The sequence below is a fragment of the Ascaphus truei genome, chromosome 6 (assembly GCF_040206685.1).
Source record: "Ascaphus truei isolate aAscTru1 chromosome 6, aAscTru1.hap1, whole genome shotgun sequence".
Classification (NCBI taxonomy): Eukaryota; Metazoa; Chordata; class Amphibia; order Anura; family Ascaphidae; genus Ascaphus; species Ascaphus truei.
The window spans coordinates 36,460,536-36,481,302 of record NC_134488.1 but is presented as its reverse complement, the minus strand read 5'-3'; the positions used below and the strand labels follow the sequence as shown (position 1 = coordinate 36,481,302).

The window sequence follows — 20,767 nt, the reverse complement described above, 5'->3', positions numbered from 1 at the left end:
AGAGTCTCCCACTTAGCGGGGCCTCTTTGAAGTGCAGGAAGGACAATACCATCAGCTCATTCACCCCTAGCAAATTTACATGCCAAAGGAATTTTGTCCCGGGCTCACAGAAAAAACTGTTCCTGCCTGTACATTTTAAAAAACTTACAGCATTTTATACTTTATTTAAACAATATGTTCTGGGGGTGTCACTACTGTAATTTTTATATGTGTGTGGTTGACTTCTTTATTTGGACTTGCACTCCAATTGCTAGCTTTCTTCGTTCGCAAGTTAGCCCGCTTAATTGAAAGGCTTTCTTGTGGGATACCAAGTTCACCTAGTTCTCACGTCAATTGACCAACTTCAGACGGCAATAGACTTTCCTCCTTTCAAGTTACGCGAGCTAAGGCACAGATACATTCTGTCGAAAAACCACTTCAAATCTAACAGCAAGCCACTTATTCAATTGAACTTGCGGTTATGAGGTTGAGTGCTTGAAAATGGATACCTATGCTTCAAACAGACCTCCATATACAGCCACGCTTCTTCAACCAGCGTTGGATTCAGCACTCACAATGCCATCTTGTGCCTGAACAGCTAATTGCACAGTTTGTTTGCAGTTCTATTACTGCAGGCAGGGAATAGGCTGTTAGCTGGGGGTAAGAAGGCTGGGACAGGGGCAAATACATCAGGGTAATGCAGATACTTTTAATGCCTTCACTCCCAATGTGAGTTGGGGTTAATCAGCCGGGCATAATACTTTTATTAATGGGCTGATTAACCCCACCATCGCCACACCTGACAACAAGCTTTGTGTTGGTATATTAAACACACATGGATACACAGACCCATTACATTAAAAAATTCATTTGGCCCAGCTGCAAAAAAAGGATTCTTCCAAGGCTTAACCAAAATGTAGTAGAAAGTACTGGTGGCCATATTGGTACTGGAGAACTATAGATTCATTACAGACTGGTACCCTTTAATACATCAACATGAGTGTTCCTGATGGATAGTGCACAAAAAGTCAGAACGTCACATGAAAAGTAGATAACTGAGGTTTTGAAATCTCTGTACACTATATTTTATCCATGAAGAACCTTTATACCGATCTCTAAAAATGTACTAAGGCAACCATATGAATGAGGTTTTTTTTTTTAATGTATTCTTTAAGCACTGACAATATGCACAGAATGACACTTCTTTTTTGTTGGTGTAATGAAGCTGTCCAGGAGAGCCAAATCCAATTTAAAAAGGTGCCTAGGACACATGGAGGTATAGTAACTAGGTACCAGCTTCTCCTGCTGCTTCAAAAAGGTAATGTTCTTATCGGCCCAAACACAAAGATTTTCAACATGTAGCATAGATCAGGAAACCGTGAACATGTTTCCGCTTCCTTCTGGGATACATGGCATGAAAATTCTTACCATTTTTCCCATAGGAATTTCCCATGTTGTATGCAGTCCCATCGGGGTCATAATGAGGATGCGCAGTTGCACCATTCACTGCAATAAACTTGGTCCAGTCGACCTGTAGGAACATTTAACAGTGTCCAGTCACAGAACTTACATTGTACGTAAGCACTTTGCCAACCATGCATCAGCAACATGCTGGCCAGATATAGATGAGAATATTGGCAGGGATTAAGCGGCATCATTTTTACCAAGATCAGAGAAAAAGAAATGTAAATATAGGTCGTAGACATGACAGTCTGGGCACCACGTAAAATATATTCATATACTGTACCATTCTAAACATGTATTTATTGCAATGCAGTAGAATGGAAATGAAGCAAGTGGCTTCATAAGAAGCCGACACAGGTGAAACACGTTGGGATTTTTGGACATTGGAGGCAACCGTATCAACCCATCGGCAATTCAGCACGCTGATGTCAGAGGTCCCGGACTGTCTGCCAGTGAGAGGAGCAGACTGAGGAAACTGCACGCGTGCGAGTGCGCAGGACGGGTGGTGGATGAGACCGGAGTAGGGTTGGAGTGCGCCCCAAGTCACTCCCTGCACGCTATCAGTGGGGATATTGTGAGTTTGATATTTGCCCTTTGTGTTGTATATGTATTTGCGTAAAACATTCATGCACCACATACAGTATCTGTGTTTCTTCCACACATGACATTTTCTATGGGGGATTAACCCAAGATAATCCTGTTCGACTGAGCTTATTGTGACAATTGTTAACAGTGCTGGTATCATCCATTATTATATCACTACTACTCTATTCACATTCTCATGATTATAGAACAGGATTTCATACAGAAAACCCAATATATAGAATGGTGAAATCCACCATATGGATCCAGTGATCTATTTGGATTCTTCTTTGCGGACTACTAACCCCTTACTGGGCAAGGAAGGACTAGATTAGAAAAGTAGGAGTTGTGTAAAACCATTCCCCCAAATTATTTACAATTATTTAATGGGAGCTGGATATAGATGGCAAATCTAGACTCAAATCAGCATCTAGTTACAGAGAAATCAGATCTAGGGGAGGACTTCGATTTCCACCAGCTCCATCTTCTTCTGCCTGTTGGTTTAGATCGTTAAAACTTGGCTCAAACAAACCGTTTGTGATTAAATTTGGTTGTAAAGATCCATGGGAAATTACAGGTGCTATTATGATTCATACCCGGCATGTCCATAAGGACATGAAATAGTTCAAAGAAGGTAATATTACCAAAAATGTTCACCTTTTCACGTGTTTCCAAAATCTCAGGGTCCACTTTATGCATCAAATGAGACTCTGTGCTGACAAAATAATCACCGTTGTATCGCACAAAGTTTATGTTGCCATTGTCAGAGGGTTCTGAAAGACATGAGACATGAGATTTGGCACAGCCAAGCTGAACAAATGAAGAGCTACAAATATAAATATTGACATTACATACCTGGTAATTCAAATGTGGACATGAATCGCTTATACAGGCTCTTGCAGGGGTCTGGCATGGCCAACGTACCGAACTCAGAGACCACGATCCGGTTTTGGCTTTTGTTCGTCTTATAACAGTCACTTTCAAGAAACTTGCTCATGTAGGTCACAGAGCCATTCTCCATTGTGAACTTGTGCATCAGAGCCATGCCATCAAACCAGTGGTTATACCTGGGAGCAAGACGGAGGGAAGAAAGAAAAGGGATGCTACAAACAAAGCACAGCTTGAACACAAGACAACGTTCAATGGCAGTAGACAACTGTATCATGAAGACAAATACTAATGTAACGGTCATACGTTCACCATGTATCAAATATGTCACTATATTCTGTGCAATGTCGGGCCATTGAGTATTATGGAAACTCTTTATCAAGGCGTATGTTGTGTAATCACTAGGAACAATACCAACTACATCTGTATTTCTAACACAAGCTTTGGAGAGCTGTATAAATGTTTCTTTGGAGATCCACTTTAACAAAAATGTGTACACAGGATAGAAAACAACCAATTCCAGCCCTGTAATGTGCATTGACACACAAGTACCGGTAATTGCTTCTATGACTTACAATTGACATAAATGATGACATATCTATTAATGGCTCCAACTTCAGTGAGTTCTGTGACTTGCACATAGAAAAAAAACCCAGTACACCCCCATTTACTCCGTGACTTTGAATTTTAGCCTTCCCATTACTATTGCAGACACACATGACTTGAAATGTGCTAGCGAGTGACGATGTGAAGCTCTACACTGTGGTTGGTGTTCAGTTTTTATTCAAAAGATACAAAAATTATTTTACATACATACATTGGAGGACTGGGGGTGGGGGCAAGTTTTTCTTATCTGTTATAAAACCAGAGACACCATTTGATCCTTGGGGCTTTCATTTGTATTTAGGATTTGACCTTCCAGTATGTATCCCAAACATTTTTTAATTCCCTTCACTTCTGGAAGTACTACCTGTACTATGTCTAAATAATGGTGGTGATTTTACATAAAACACTGCAAAAAAACAAAGAAGCCCAGAGCTACATCCAATATGACAAAAATACACAGTGAAATACCTATATATTCTCTTGAAAGAGAGTCATTTAGTTTAACCCTGTGGTCAAAGCGTCGTAAGCCTGCTAGCCACATAAAGGCATGACCATTAGCAGGTCCTAACACTACCGGAGTTAAAATTCTTATTTACCTCTATAATTAGGCTTCTTTGTTTTTTTGTTGTATACATTTAGCCACACCCAGTAGCACTCCTTTTGACACATATATATTATGTGGTCATTTTTGGGGCTCATCAGAGCTTGCTGTCTGTGTGTTTATTAACTGTGTCCAGCTGGTCTCAGTGGTTTTTGGAGGTTAGTGGCCCCTCCCCCACAGAATTTAAGCTCGCCCCTTTCCACTTTCCAAGTTAGCAGGTCATTTTCATTTTGCTGGGTTTGGACAGAGCAAATGTGATCAGTCTTCCTCTGATAATAGAGGTAAATACGAATTTTAACTCAGGTAGTGTTAGGACCTGCTAATGGTCATGCCTTGATGTGGCTAGCAGGCTTACGACGCTTTGGGTTTCTTTATTTTTTTGTTGTATACATTTAGCCACGCTCAGTAGCACTCCTTTTGACACACATATTATGTAGTAATTTTTGGGGTTCATCAGAGCTTGCTGGGTGTCTGTGTATTAACTTGGAATAGATAAGATACATTGACACTGGAGGCAAATACGGTCATTAAGGTGCAGTATCAAGACAGATAATGCAAGCACATAGAATGCGCTGTACTTGCGGTCGCCAGAAGTCCTGTATATATGATATTGTCCGTTATTTCATGGACATGTCCCGGAAAGGTCTGTCGGGACCCATCAGTCCGGTATTTTAGCGCCTTGATGGGAAATGCCTTAACTTAAAATTACTGTAATGAAATCAGTCATAAAAATGTAATAGATTTCTACTTATATAATAATTAAATTTTCCGATAGAGGTCACTTTACTAAATTAAAATAATAAAGTTGGGACACTGCCTGGTCATCCCATATCATGACACCCACCCCTATACTCAGTGTGCGTCTTTCCCTGTCCTGTCACACGCAGAGATAATAAAAACCAATGAATAGAGCGGTCACACGAGAGATATCGTTCAGCCCGAAGCATCTACAAATCATTAATCGCTCATTAAAACAAAACACTTTCATACAGGATTTCGACGTCCCGTATTATAAAAACGTAAATATGGCAACCCGAACCGGACTGCAAACCATACGTATGCTTCCATGTTAAAGTGATAGCCTGTGCCATATAAAAATTAATTATTTTCTATTTAATCCCCGGACACAACAGGCTTCCTATTGAAATATGTACGTGACCACATGTACACAGAAGAATGAAGTTACTTCTCACTTGTCATTCCCAAACTCGAACCTGCCAGGTCCATTCCTCAGCAGGCTGCCCTTGACCCATTTGGGGATGGTCCCGGTGACCTGGGTCGGGATGGGCCGTGGAGTTTCCTGCACAGTTTGGAAGAGCGGAGCGATGCATTCTACCCCCGCCCTGGAGGAGGAGCACAGTTGCTGGTTTTCCTGGGCAAAAACATGTTTCAGACCTGTGGACAAATGACAAAATTAGGGGGGAATTTACTATGCAGAGATACAAATGTCTGTTCTGTCATTAAGTTCATGTGGAGATAACTCGTCATGTTGCATTTGCGAGGGTACGAAAGCGCTTAGTGCTGCGTCTGCCAGGGCTTAGTGCCGCATGGGTCAGTGATTATAGGAGGATTTCATGGAGAAGTTACTGGGCCCAGTTAAATGGGAGCGAAGGGAGCTACTTTAAAGCAGCAGGCCACGTCGATTAAATGTTTTTTTTTTCCATTATTTAAAAAATGTAATAGGAAGACATGGTCAGGGAGAAAGATACCAGAATTGTATTTGTTAAACTCAGATAGGCGTCTGGGGCAGGAGGGAGGGAGGGGGGCAGGTTACTGCTTTAATGATTGCTGTTTTTTACTGTCTATTAAGTCTACCGAGACAACTGTCCCATGTGAGTCAGCGTATGATGTGCTGGGGGTAGAATAGTTTGTCCCTATGCACATAGAATGGGATGCATCCAACTCTGCATCTGCTCAGTTACTATTTCCCCAACAAAGAGTCCGACTTTGACTCAACATAAAACCTGCATCAAATGGAATGTAAGAGTATTTATTAACAAGGTCCTTACGTGTGGCTCAAATGCAAACCTTGTTCCCTGTAGGTATCTTTATTATAATCAATGCTCTTCCCAAAGTATCAACTGACACACACACACACACACACACACACACACTGTAATTTAACTCTTTGGGTGTCGGAGGGACTGCAGCACCAGGATGCAACAGCGCAACCGGTATATTGTGATCCCGTGAACGCTTCACAGAGGGATCACGTGATCGCCGGGTCACTGAATATGCAAATTGCAGACGAGACGGTCTGTCCCCTTCCCCTTCGTTCCAGAATGTGTTCTGCGCTCCCAAACTTCATCTCCCCTGGAAAATGAGCTGTAAATGGCCATGGTTTAATCACCAGCTCACGGGGTCTCACTAGAGCCGAACTGATTAGTTTGTGGCTTCTGTACATCTTAGGGCAGCACCCAAAGGGTTAATACAGTTATACAGGTAACCCACCTCCTTGGATGTGTGGTTTGATTTAGGACCCTGGAACGCACTCAGATCACCAACTCTTCTGGCTTCAGCTTATAACTTCTGCATTTTAAATACTAAGAGGTAGATCCTCAGAGGCCATTGATCACTTAACTTCAGTTCTCGTTAACATCTTGTTAATGGCAAATGGGAACCTCAAATCTCAGTAACGATGTGTTAAGCACCGTTTTCAACCGTAACTAGCCCTTGTGTTACTATAACAGACGTTCACGTTAAATGATATGCACCGGAGGCGTTCCCTGTAACAGCGCCGATCCCCAGAGCTGTGTTATAGTGACCGGAAGGATTTAATGCAACGTTAATTAGGTCAGCGCTTAAAATTTGCGTTACTCACACCCAGATGCCGAAATGTTACAGGGCCAGGGCACAGTTCCGTATGATTACAATAGTGTTATTTACAAGGTTCACGCTCCTGTCTTGCCTTTTATTGAACTTCATTAAACACCTACAGTATTCAGGCTGTGCATGGCAATAACCTTTGGTTAAGACCGGCTATATGCCATGTTATTTGAAGCCAACACAAGGCTAACAACTTCTCATTGGCATAGGCTTCACACCATGCGATCACTGCTGTGTTTGCCTATATTTATTTTTTGTGGATACCCGTGAAGCCAACGGACATTACAGTACCTATTTAGGTGAACGCGTGAGCTAGAGAGCAAGTGAGAGCCCAGCTGTAGACATTGTCATCTATCCGGTGGACTGACACAAATATCACGAGAGGAGGCGAAGGATTTTATTCCAGTCGCGAGTCGCGCACGGAGGAGCACTGGCATCAAGCTAGATGTGCAGTCTTTCTACACCAGCCCTTGGGCTGATCTAACCGCAAATTTACATCTGAAAGTTTGTTCCTATTCTGGCAAATTGAACACAACATACAAGGAGTCTCTTCCCCTTTCCATCTTCTGGCTGCTGGTTCCAATTCTATTCCAGCCTTTTGTTCAAAAGGGTTCCCCCACAGATCTCACTAGGATTTGTTTTCCTGTCGTCTTTTCTCTCCTAGCGCTAAAGTTTCTACCTTCCTGGAACGTTCCTGGTTCTGATTTAATGGACTTAATCACAGGTCTGTGCTATTCCAGAAACGGTAACAAACACAAATGCACTTTCCATAAAAAAAAAAAAAAAAAAAAAAGGATCTCAACCATTTCTTGTATAGTTAAACTAGAATAGCTTCCAATAAAATTAGCGCCAGATCAGAACCAACGCTAATACAATCGTAGCCCCTGTTACTAGTTTTAAATATTTGGGCATATGGTTTGACTCCCATTTAACATTCTGGTTGCACCTTGATATCCAAAACCTATGCCAAACTAGGTGTACTTTATAGAAACAAATATGGACATAGTACACTGTAGAAGGCACGGCACCCCAAACTCACCTTGGCAAAAAAATTGATACCCTCTATAATTCAATATGCAATTTTGTCCTGCAGTGCAACTACAACACACATCACTGAGAAATGCTCAAAGAACTAGATTGGTCATCACTCGAGTCTAGGCACAAAATTTATCTTTCTGGTCTTGCTTTCAAATACTTTCTGGGCAAGCTACCCATCTATCTGAACAAGCTCCTCACCCCTACCACATGCAGCATGTATCATGTATCATCTGATATCAGACTTCAAAAGACTGTTCATGGTCCAAAGGCTCAACAAAGTATCCGGCCGCTCCTCCGTACCGTGCACCCCAAAACTGGAACAACGTACCAGAGAATCTCACATCCGCCACCAGTCTAAGTTCTTTCCAAACTAAAGCGGTCTCATATTTTAATCTGGTCTGTAATCGTTATATACGCCTATAATATATATTATCTCTTACTGTGCCATGCAATGTCTTGTATATAATGTATAACCCTGCTCCCCTAATGTAACCATGTATTTGTCATCATAACTCTGTGCCCAGGACATACGTACTTGAAAACGAGCAGTAACTCAATGTATTATATTACTTCCTGGTAAAACCGTTTTATAAATAAAATATAAATAGAATAGAAAAACCATTTAACATTTGAGCCAATGCTTTAAATGGTGTGCCTCATCTTTAAGCAGAGCACCTGTATTCAATAACACTGTAACCCTCTTAATTAGGGTGTAGTCTCTGATGGGCAGTTAATGTATATGGTATCACACGGATTTTGAAATAAGTGGGTTTCCCTGCATGGTGAAGAGAACATTAAGGTAATAATAGATCAATGTGTACTTATTTGCAGATATAAATGTAAAATCCAGTGACACGTTCAGAATTACGCGCATCCAGTTTGGAGTTATGAGCAGTAATTAGTAGCTGAGCTCATGTCAGATGCTCTGTTCCACCACATTTTCACTAATCCAGGAATTAGAAGAGTCAGATATGAAAACAAACGCCGCTTATAATTCACATCAACAACCCTGAAATTGTATTGTATGTCTTTATTTATATAGCGCCATTAATGTACATAGCGCTTCACAGCAGTAATACATGTGGTAATCCAATAAATAACAGATAATATAAATAACAGATCATGGGAATAAGTGCTTTAGACATTAAGGAAGAGGAGTCCCTGCTCCGAGGAGCTTACAGTCTAATTGGTAGGTAGGGAGAACGTACAGAGACAGTAGGAGGGAGTTCTGGTAAGTGCGTCTGCAGGGGGCCAAGCATTATGTATCGTGTTTAGAATATCCACAGTGCTATTCATATGCTTCTTTAAGCAAGTGTGTCTTAAGGTGGGTCTTAAAGGTGGATAGAGAGGGTTCTAGTCGGGTACTGAGGGGAAGGGCATTCCAGAGGTGAGGGGCAGTCAATGAAAAAGGTTTAAGGCGGGAGAGGGCTTTAGATACAAAGGGGGTAGAAAGAAGACATCCTTGAGAAGAACGCAAGAGTCTGGATGGTGCATAACGAGAAATTAGGGCTGAGATGTAAGGAGGGGCAGAAGAGTGTAAAGCTTTAAAAGTGAGGAGAAGAATGGAGTGTGAGATGCGGGATTTGATCGGAAGCCAGGAGAGGGATTTCATGAGGGGAGATGCTGAGACAGATCTAGGAAAGAGTAGAGTGATTCTGGCAGCAGTGTTAAGGATAGATTGTAGGGGAGACAGGTGAGAGGCAGGAAGGCCGGACAGCAGGAGGTTACAGTAATCAAGACGGGAGAGAATGAGGGCCTGAGTCAGAGTTTTAGCAGTCGAGCAACAGAGGAAAGGGCGTATCTTTGTTATATTGCGGAGGAAAAAGCGACAGGTTTTAGAAATGTTTTGAATGTGAGGGGCAAATGTGAGAGAGGAGTCGAGTGTGACCCCAAGGCAGCGTGCTTGGGCTACTGGGTGAATGATCGTAGTTCCAACAGTAATGTGGAAGGAGGTAGTAGGGCCAGGTTTGGGAGGAAGTATGAGGAGCTCTGTTTTAGCCATGTTGAGTTTAAGGCGGCGTAGGGCCATCCAGGATGATATAGCAGAGAGACATTCAGAAACTTTGGTTTGTACAGTAGGTGTAAGGTCGGGTGTTGAGAAATATATTTGTGTGTCGTCAGCATAGAGGTGATAATTAAACCCAAAAGATGTTATTAGGTCACCTAGAGAGAGTGTATACAGAGAAAAGAGAAGAGGTCCCAGGACAGAGCCCTGGGGTACCCCCACAGAGAGATCAATAGAGGAGGAGGAGGTATTAGCAGAAGAGACACTGAAAGTACGATGGGAGAGGTAGGATGAGATCCAGGATAGAGCTTTGTTCCGAATGCCAAGAGTATGGAGAATGTGAAGGAGAAGAGGGTGGTCCACGGTGTCAAATGCTGCAGAGAGGTCGAGTAATATGAGCAGAGTGTAATGACCTCTGTCTTTGGCAGCATGGAGGTCGTCAGTTATTTTAGTGAGGGCTGTTTCCGTGGAGTGAGCAGTACGGAAGCCAGATTGTAGAGGGTCTAGGAGAGAATAGGTGTTGAGAAAATGGAGCAAGCGAGCGAATACAAGACGTTCAAGGAGTTTAGAGGCAAAAGGCAGGAGGGAGACAGGCCGATAGTTAGAAAGACAGGTAGGGTCAAGCTTGCTGTTTTTGAGTAATGGTATGACTGTTGCATGTTTGAAGGAGGATGGAAAGGTTCCAGAGCAGAGGGAGGAGTTAAAAATGTGCGTGAGCGTAGGGATTATAGTAGGAGCAAGAGGTTTTAGGAGATGTGAGGGAATGGGGTCAAGAGGGCAAGTGGTAGAGGGAGAAGAGGCGATCAACAGCGACACATCCTCCTCTGAGACAGTGGAAAAAGAGTCAAGGAAGGCAGGAGGAGAGTTAGGAAGAGGTATAGGATGGGAGGAAATTGACCTCTTATAAGAACCTCAAAGCAATAAAAGATCAAAATAGGGACCAAAATCACTTAAAATTATTCAAAAATAGATTTTATACTTTATTACATAACAAACTGAAATTACCCAACGTTGCGCAGGAATTCCAAGAAAGCAAATAATACTGAGATTTATAAATGGATCATTAAATTTTTTAGTTTCATGAAAAAAAAAAAGGGTATGTATTTTTATGCTAATGCTGTTGGATAAACTGTTTTTGGGTTTTCCATCAGGCACAAAAATATACATTTTTTCCCAGTTCTCACCCTGGAATATGCAACATAAAGTTACCAATGTGCAAAACATGGATTTGCTCAATTCAGCCCAGCTACTTTAAAGGGACTGTCATTGAGATTAGTTGGTATTGCAATGGAAGCTCCACTGGAAACTAAAGGTGTTAGAATTTGAAAGGTATACCAGTAGGGATGAGGGGGGTTCTTGGTATGAACACGTCTTCTCACAGGCTGTTAAAATGTATAGCCATGACAATTACGTGTATGTTCTAGCGTCTCCCGCCAATTTTTGTTGCATTTGGATGTTGATTTCATTGACAATTTTGTTTCAGCAAGAATTGCACGTTCGCCAAGCCACTTGCATTTTTTTTTTTTAATTCTTTTATATTTTTGGAAAGACTGTGTTTTAATGAATCATCTCGTCTACAATGTTGCAAATGTTTTCTGTAAAACGGATGAGTCTAATAAGTTGATCAACTTGAAGTTTTCCTTCGCCAAAATCAAGTCACCGTTGAGCTAATCTGCCAACAGAATCATCACCTTGTTAATGAACTTGTTTGTTTATTGTAAGCTTTAATTTGGCAATTGAAACATTCCGCCAGAGATTTTATGTTTAAGTGTTTCTTTCAAGGCCATAGTTCCACAAATGTGGCTAGTATGGATTGAAACGTGTTAGATTTTGAAATGATACCATCTTATCTACTGTAGTTTCCAACTTTTTTTGGTTAAGGAACCCTATGTGAAGTTCTGAGGAACCCCAACCCTCTCTAATAGTGCGTCTGAGATCAGATGCATTGTAAAGAAACCCAACCCTCTCTAATAACGCGTCTGAGATCAGATACATTGTAAATTCTTCTGTATTTGGTACAATTTTAAATTACCTCAAAATTACAGGAAGCCCAGGGAACCCAAAAGGTTCCTAGGAACACTGGTTGAAAAACACCGATCTAATCACTAACTTCCCTTCTTGCCACTCCCTTGCAACAGAGACTTGTAGCCAATTATCAGCTTCCAAAAAACACAAAATGCTTAAACATCTTGGTGGCCCTTTGCACTGGGTCCTGTGCTCCTAGATTTGATCCTTCCACAGTTGATGAAGGAAATGGAATACAGACTTCAACAGCAGGGACTGAGGGGTGAGCTGACCATGTGTCATGAGACACGGCTCTACCAGTTAGTATCTATGGCACATGTACAAGACTTCTTTTTTTGAGTCTCATGCAAGACACACACATTTTAACTTCTATCCTAGCTCAATAAAAAGCGGAGACACATTACACTGAGAGATGCAGAAAGCAATTTATTGTATCATGTGAACCATGAACACTACGGTTATTGCACCATAAAGCCGGTCCCCAAATTGCTCCAGAAAGGAAGTGATCCATTGAGGCTAGAAGACACGTGCTACGGACACCCAAAGAATGGCTCTAAAAAGGACAGATACCATATAGCCAGTCCTTAAAGTTAGATATAGTGAGTACTCCACAGTAATTGCTGCTGTATATTGTTTTGCCGAGTTAGGCTCAGGTCAGTGTTTGCAAAGCTATTGTTATGTGAAAGCGATTATCATCCTACAGTAAATTCAGTATAGATTTCCAAGTGTATACAGAACAAGAAAAGACAAACTCCCAATGCTACATCCAAAATGAGAACAAAATCTTAATACTCAACAGTTTGTCTTCTCATAAGTATGGGTCATTTAGTTAAACTTTTTAGCCAAAGCGTTGGGCTGTGGTCATAGTAGACGTGATCGTGCGCCACCACAAGCAGCAGAAACCAACTCAATGCTTGAACCGGTCAGGCCATACTGCGTGTGATGTGACCCCTGCGGCAGGATCAAGGCAACAAATGCATTAGATTTTTCACGTGGCGGCGGCATCATGTCAGCCGTTGGAACCAATGAGGGCGAACCTCAACTCAACTCCATTTTCAGCCTGCTTCCTGTCCATGCTCCAGTCACACGTGTTGCATAAGCCTTTCTTCTGGTCAAATTGGGCGGCAAACATTTGTCTCAGAACGGGATATCTTGTCTTGATCCGTTCCTAAATGTAATCAAGTGTAGCTTGTGTCATTCGCATGTACTCAAAAAATGTCATGTCATGCTTACGAAGTTCATGAAATAAAGTGGAAAAATTCCCCCACCGATTCTCGCTGACGATATTTCATGGACAGTTTAGTTGCAATCTAATACAGTAACTAGAAAAGTGTATCAAAGAAAATACACCAAAGAATCCCTTTTGCAGGCGCACCGCAACTTTATAGTATACTGCACCGACACACTTTATTCGAGCAAATACCCAGTATGTACCTGGCAGATACCTGGAATGCGCCGCTCCTTACCTCTGACAAGCCCCGTTGCGTTTGCCTTCCCAGCCTGGGTTCATGCCTGGCTGACGGGCGGCTGATCTGTTAAATGATAATGATTAGGATTTAATAGGCTGCAATGCTTCGCGTGTCTACCAGATGGCATAAATTCATGAATTGTAATGCAGTATATATATATATATATACTGTGCAGTATTGCAGCCGCGGGAATAAAATGCTTCAATCCCTGCCTGGAAAATACCTCAATGCACTCGGGCAGAAAACAGTCACAAACTTCAATACACCCGGGTATACCCGAATTCGTGGGACTAGCCAAGCTCGAATAAAGTGTGTCGCCAGTGTATACGGTCAGGGGTGAATGTAGTAGGTGAAGTTAACTTTATTTCATACTAATATGTCAAACGTGTAGTTAAAACAGTATATAGTGTGGATCTATATACTCAAATAAAAAATAGACAACTAACGTCTATTCGGTCTCTACCATGCGTCTCCTTTAGCTCCTATGTACTACTCTATAGGATATAAGTATTGATGTCTCCTTTACTTTTTCAGTTTTCCTTCTTTTGCTTCTAATCCCCGTGCCCTTGTATGAGGTTCTCGTATCCTTGGTATATACAGATGGATAGATGTAGATCCTTTTGTGTATATTTAATCTACTTTCTGATTTAGATAGTTCCACCTGATCCCTCGTTTGGGAGGGTTATATTATTTTTCATATACGACCAATGCTCCACTGTAGGAGTCCGTTCCCTGTATCCCTGTTTAGTGTATATAGCTGTATATTTAGTAATCTAATACAGTACTTTTAAAACAGTGAACTGTCCATCAGCAAGGCCAAGTCCACGTGCTCGGAGAGCGCCATGTTGATTGCAGATGTTACGTAACGGCCAAGCCTCTCCGTCGCGTGGGTGTCAACGGAGGCCACACATCGCTCAGGTGACAGCCACGTGAATTAGTTTGTAGGTTTGGCGCGCGTGCAGGTCTCTTTTACGATGGTTGTTTAAACTGGGGGATCCCAGCACTATAGGAGGGCGTATTGCTCTTTACTTTAACCTTGTATTGCATCACTGCCCTCACTGTCCTAGCTAATTTGCATACTTCTCTTGCTTTGAAACACGGCTCCTGTGACAGATCACTGCTTTAACTGCATGCAGACTGTCTTTTAATTGTTTGATTGATTGTTTTATTGCACAAATCCCAGATAAGTGTCACCTTGCACTGAAATTGAATGCTGTAGTCACATGTATGGTATCTTGACAAAGGTCCCAATAGGGACTGAAATGTTGACCGACGTGTAAATAAAGTCCACTTATTGAAGATGGCCAAGTGTTCTGGAGAGAATCCATTCCTCTCTCGCAACACATCTAGTAGGCACACCTCAGCATCATTCCTGGAGGGTGGGTACACATATCATGCCAAGTACAATACAACCAAATACTTCACCCAAAACCTGGTTCGACAAAGACACGGCACTGCAGAAAATGTGATCAAATGAATTTATTGTACATTAAACCAAACCAATGTTTCAGGTCCACTGTGTTTCAGGTTTTGCACATAAATGAGAACCCCTTCGGCACTGCACACGTCACGCATTATATTGGCTATATTATTGTTTTGTTTCCGCTTTTCTTTGTGCAGTGGAAGAAATACAAGGCCGGATAACAGTGGTAGTGTAGGATCTGCCAATAGGTGTAACCTTGACGTCATCGCAAGCTTGAAGTGTTTTGGCCAAAGTATTGAACTACTGGCGGGAGACAGGGGAGGGGGGGGAAGTGCGGCAGACAGGGGAGGGGGGTTGGGGGAAGTGCGGCAGACGGGAGGGGGGGGAAGTGCGGCAGACAGGGGAGGGGGGGGAAGTGCGGCAGACAGGGGAGGGGGGGGGGGAAGTGCGGCAGACAGGGGAGGGGGGGAAGTGCGGCAGACAGGGGAGGGGGGGAAGTGCGGCAGACAGGGGAGGGGGGGAATTGCGGCAGACAGGGGAGGGGGGGAAGTGCGGCAGACAGGGGAGGGGGGGAAGTGCAGCAGACAGGGGAGGGGGGGAAGTGTGGCAGACAGGGGAGGGGGGAAGTGCGGCAGACAGGGGAGGGGGGAAGTGCGGCAGACAGGGGAGGAGGGAAGTGCGGCAGACAGGGGAGGAGGGAAGTGTGGCAGACAGGGGAGGGGGGAAGTGCGGCAGACAGGGGAGGGGGGGGGGGAAGTGCGGCAGACAGGGGAGGGGGGAAGTGCGGCAGACACTACTGTACCAAAGAAAAAGCACATTTTATCTCAGTTAATTAGTCAAAAGACTGATATGAATTGGTCATGAAATGTATAGTATGTCAATGATGGTTACGCATAATAATACTCTTACTGCTCACATCGTTGGTGCCAACAAGTAACTGGCTACATGACGGTGAGATAGGACAATAAACACACAGGCAAACTGGGTGGGAGAACAATTTATCACCATCAGAGCCAGTTTATAAAACATTTTAATGTACTATTTGCCTCGCCAAATGTTCCAAACCCTCTACGGCAGCAGAAGGTGCCCATTCTTAGCCCTTGTTCCTCTGATGTTCCTCGTGGTCTGGGGTAGACTTTGTGGAGACCGGAAATACAAAACCAACAGGATATTGATCAGCAGCATAAGGGTTGTATGTCGGGTTGCCAGGCAGCTTCTCCAAAAATACTGGATACAATGGGGAAAGGTGTGACACGCTAAAGACACTCACCTCTCCATGCTTTTTCCTCCTCTCCTGGACCCCACCCCCAGCTCCTGATACCTCCTGTCCAAAGACAGGACAGTCTGGTTCAATACTGAACTCCTGGCTACCATAGTGGTATGATGGTTGTGATAAGATCCCAGAAAGGTTAATCACAGGAAGAAGTGGGCGGATGTAAAGTTGCTGGGTGCGAACTCAGTGGAGAATTCAAAAAACGCTTATAGAACAACACAAGGTCACCTAAAAATGTAGGTGAATACAGTGCCCCTGGAATTTGTATTGAAATGTCATTACCCAGAATCTCTAGCTGCAGTGAAGGCACTGTATGCCAACAGATAATGGGGAACGGCAGGGCTGCAGACCTGTCTGACATAAAAATACCCCTGGTGGGTGCATTTATATTTGCTTTTCCAATGACGGGACAAATATAAATATAAAATGTGTTTAATTCTTCCAGCACTTTACTTTTGCAGCAATAAATGACTGGGGTTTTTTCCCCCCTCTACTAAACCATTTTCCTTTATATGCCAATGAGCCGCACAGCACACAGGCGTTGATTAAACGCTATATTACAGCTACAAGCTCCAGAAGCAGCCAGCTTCATTCCCGATACAGCTAGGGGTATATCCTAGAAATACATCGGGGAACCGGGTACTTTGGATTGGTTTCAAAATTGAATACGAGTCACAAACAAAAACGCCCAATATTTCAGCTGTCAAGTAGCCCCTCATGGACGCGACGTGTACCAGGAGAGGCCAACTCCAGTCCTCAAGGGCCACCAACAGGTCAGGTTTTAAGGATATCCCTGCTTCAGCACAGGTGGCTCAGTCAGTCGAAGACTGTGCTGAAGCAGGGATATCGCCAATACCTGACCTGTTACTGGCCCTTGAGGACAGGAGTTGGCCATCCCCGACTTATACATATGACCATCAAACAGGTGCCAATAAGAAACCACTCTCCCGTGTTTACCTGCCTCAGCCCATCACTAGTTCTACAAAACTTAACCACTTAAGTACCAAACAAATCTAATACAAAAGCCGCGAAAGGAACCTCCTACTTCGGGAGCGTGTAACGCATTCATTCAAAATGACAAGCTGCTTATGTCCCAGAATGATAATTTATATATGGGTGCAAAGGGGGGCTGGGGGGAACTTCACACTAGTGCAGGGGTGGATAGGGCCAGTTCTCAGGGGCCATCAACAGGTCAGGTTGTCAGGCTATCCCTGCTTCAGCAAAGGTGGCTCAAAGAATTATTGAGCCACCTGTGCTGAAGCAGGGATATCCTTAAACCCAGACCGTTTAGTGGCTCTGGAGCACTGAAGTTGGCCACCACAGCACAAGTGATATACTGAAAGATACATCAACATTACCATTGAACCTTATGGAAACGCTTTTATTCTGAGCTACAATATCACTGGGGGGGAGGGGTGGTGCGATGGGGGTATCACGGGGGAGGGGTGCGATGGGGGTAAATTTACTGAGCTGTATATGCCCCAGTTAGTGAAGAAGCTCAACATTTTAAAATGATTCCGAATATTTTTGCACCTTTAAAATATATGGTGATATGAAATCTATAAATAGATACTAATATTAATTGTTTATCAGTGTTTTGTTCGGGTGTGAAAAGTAACTTTTGCAACTAGAGAGACTATAATACATTGTGATACAGGACATTGCATTGCACGGACATGTATTGCAATAAACCCAATTAGGAAGATTTTTACCTTTCCATGAAGCTGCCATGACCAGTGTTTGATGTCAGCTGTAAAATATACCTAAATCATTTAAATGTCACCAGCCTTTCATCCTCTACTGCAGAGGTGCTCAACTCCAGTACTCAAACAGGTCAGGTTTTCAAGATAGCCCTGCTTCAGCACAGGTGGCTCAATCAGTCCCTGCTTCATTACAGGTGGCTTAGAAGCACACTCTTTGATAGAACCTCTTATTGAGCCACCTGTGCTGAAGCCTGGATAGTAAGAAGGGGTAAGGATCGATGGTCCATCCGCTCAGAGAAAAAAGGTAAGAACTCACCAGCAAAGAGGTTAAAAATGCTTCTTTATTAAACTACATAAAAACAAAAAACAAACAGCACAGACTACTCTCCCACGCATTTCACGCCTAGGCGTGAAATGCGTGGGAGAGTAGTCTGTGCTGTTTGTTTTTTGTTTTTATGTAGTTTAATAAAGAAGCATTTTTAACCTCTTTGCTGGTGAGTTCTTACCTTTTTTCTCGGAGCGGATGGACCATCGATCCTTACCCCTTCTTACTGTCACGTGAGAGGATCAGCGTTCACCACCGGATGCAGATGCAGAGGGAGACGCTTCTCAAGCAGCATCAGGACTGTAGCTGGAAGGAGGGGGAGCAGAGCGGTGACTCATCGTGAGTAACTTGTACTCCACACCGGGCACAGAAGCCGGGGCTAGGGAGACTGAGTGAGTACATTTTGTCCCCAATATAATAGCCCTCTCTTGCTTCACCTTGCTATTGGATCATTACAGTCTTACAACCCATATGTTCCGGTGTCAACTCCATTAAGCACTGATTATTGATTTTGCCCTTCCAGGCATTATTGACTTATATTCTTGGAGCTCATACACGGTTGTTGTCTTCAGTCTGAAGCCTGGATATCCTGAAAATCAGACCTGCTGGGGAGGGGGCTTAAGGACTGGAGTTGAGCACCCCCGCTCTACTAAATACATAACCCCTCATCTTTCAAGTAACAAAATACAATTAATAAAAAGAAAATACAATCACTTGCCAGTGTTATTGCACAAATATGATAAACAAGATGCCAAAATGCTGCATCATTCAATACTAGAAAATTTAGAAAGGTTCAACTTACCTGGGGTGTTGGGAATATAAGATGGTAAAAAATCCATTGCTGTTTTTTTTCAAAGGACTTCAATTGTCCAGAGAATTATTTTGGTACGATGCGGCTGACTGAAGGCAAATTTAGTCGCTGGACATTAGCAGAATCCGCTGTTTGTAGATAGCTTGTTACAGCTGATAAGAGCAGTGTGTCCTGAACAGAGAGAGGTCTGATCTGTAATACACTTCAGTACTACTTCCCCCAGGATATAGCATTACCTGTCCATTAAAGAGGAGGGCGTTTCCCCACCCAGGTATTAATGGCCAGGTAATGCTCTCCACTGAGTGAATTATTACTATTGTAGACTACATGTTTGTATTTTTCAAAATAATTCTAACAATACAGCTAGCACTTGTGGGTAACTTCACATGTCTCAGTCAGGTCTGTCATTCCCCATTATCTCTTCGCATACAATGCTTCCACTGCAGCCAGGGACTCTGGGTAATGACATGCAAATGAGCACTCACAGTGCATCACTCTTTGCATCTTGTCCATTATAATAAGGCCTTCTATAGAAGTAAACAGGGGCACACTGTGTGCTCATTTGCATGTCAGTACCCAGAATCCCTGGCTGCAGATGAAGCACTGTATGCTAAGCGATAATGGGGAAAGACAGAGTTGAAACCTGCCTGAGACGTGTAAATGTGCTCACATGTGGTATTTATATTTGCTGTCACACTTTTTTTTCACCCACCATAACTTTTTTAATGTCTGGTTATATCCACTACCAGCTTCACGGTGCATCGCCAGCAATCAGCCTCCCATGGACAACACCCAAAAGATTGTAGTTGCTGGCTGAGAATGGCTTTATTGGAGCAGCGTCTTTAACCCAGGCTGTGCTGAAAAGCTGTGTAATATGTCCGGCACACGCTTGTAGGAGTCCGTGTTAAAATAAACCAGAAATAAAGTCACGGTGTCACGTGTGTTAATTTGCATGTGATTACCCAGAATCCCTGGCTGCAGTGAAGGCATTGTATGTTAAGAGGTAATGGGGAAAGGTAGGGTTGCACACCTGTCTAAAACATGCAAACAAACCTATAATGAGGGTTTTTATTCGCTGAATGGTGAAGGTTTTTTTTTTTTTTTCAACTTCAAGTTTTTTATTGGGTCATACAGCTTGTACATTATAACACAGACCATTGTGTAACATCCTTATGCCCACATAGGTATTTCCCCCCCAGCTCTCACTATCAAGGGTTATCATCGATCACATTCAAAACTGGACAGACAACATTTACTCACAGGACTTGTAGTATCCACGAGACGCGGCAATGCAGAGCACAGCTGAATGGTAAGGATTTCACAGAATACCAGCAGTGTTGTTAAAAAAAGCTTCTTTATTGATGCATCATGGTGCAGACAGGAATAGGGAAAAATCTCTATCTCTTACGCGTTTCACGCCTGTTCTGCGCTTCGTCAGAGAGTGGAGATGAATGTGCTGTGTCCCTCCCCTTATTGATCATACTAAATACCGAAAATTGCATTCAGCCGCCCTAACCGGAAACCGGAAGTGACGTAACCTCACCCGAACACCGGAAATGACGTGACGCAATGTATGCAGCTCAATATTGTTTACAAACCAACCAGGTTGTCATGGTGATTAATACGTCATCTCCTGTTTCGGAATGGTGAGGGAGGATAATACACAGAGGTGAACACAGCACAAATACCCCGCTAAACAAGTAATTAAACTAAAAAACGCGGTGGTATATTAAAAACAAATGTAGATAT

The 20,767-nt window shown here is 42.9% G+C and overlaps 1 protein-coding gene across 3 annotated transcripts in view; it reads right to left on the bottom strand.

Annotated features, from left to right (window-relative positions):
- Nucleotides 1-19,249, bottom strand: part of LOC142496911 (carotenoid-cleaving dioxygenase, mitochondrial-like) — a 38,924-nt gene extending 19,675 nt beyond the window's left edge. The window contains exons 1-5 of one of the 3 annotated variants that reach the window (XM_075604007.1): nucleotides 19,010-19,245; nucleotides 5,314-5,515; nucleotides 2,881-3,092; nucleotides 2,683-2,798; nucleotides 1,408-1,510 (exon numbers count right to left, since the gene is read on the bottom strand). In XM_075604007.1, coding sequence (XP_075460122.1) covers nucleotides 1,408-1,510; nucleotides 2,683-2,798; nucleotides 2,881-3,092; nucleotides 5,314-5,515; nucleotides 19,010-19,046 — 670 coding nt within the window. In that variant the 5' untranslated portion in view covers nucleotides 19,047-19,245. Of the gene's footprint in view, nucleotides 1-1,407; nucleotides 1,511-2,682; nucleotides 2,799-2,880; nucleotides 3,093-5,313; nucleotides 5,516-19,009 lie in introns of all 3 variants that reach the window. The other 2 variants (XM_075604006.1, XM_075604008.1) reach the window with 2 other exon arrangements.
- Nucleotides 19,250-20,767: the final 1,518 nt, after the last annotated feature.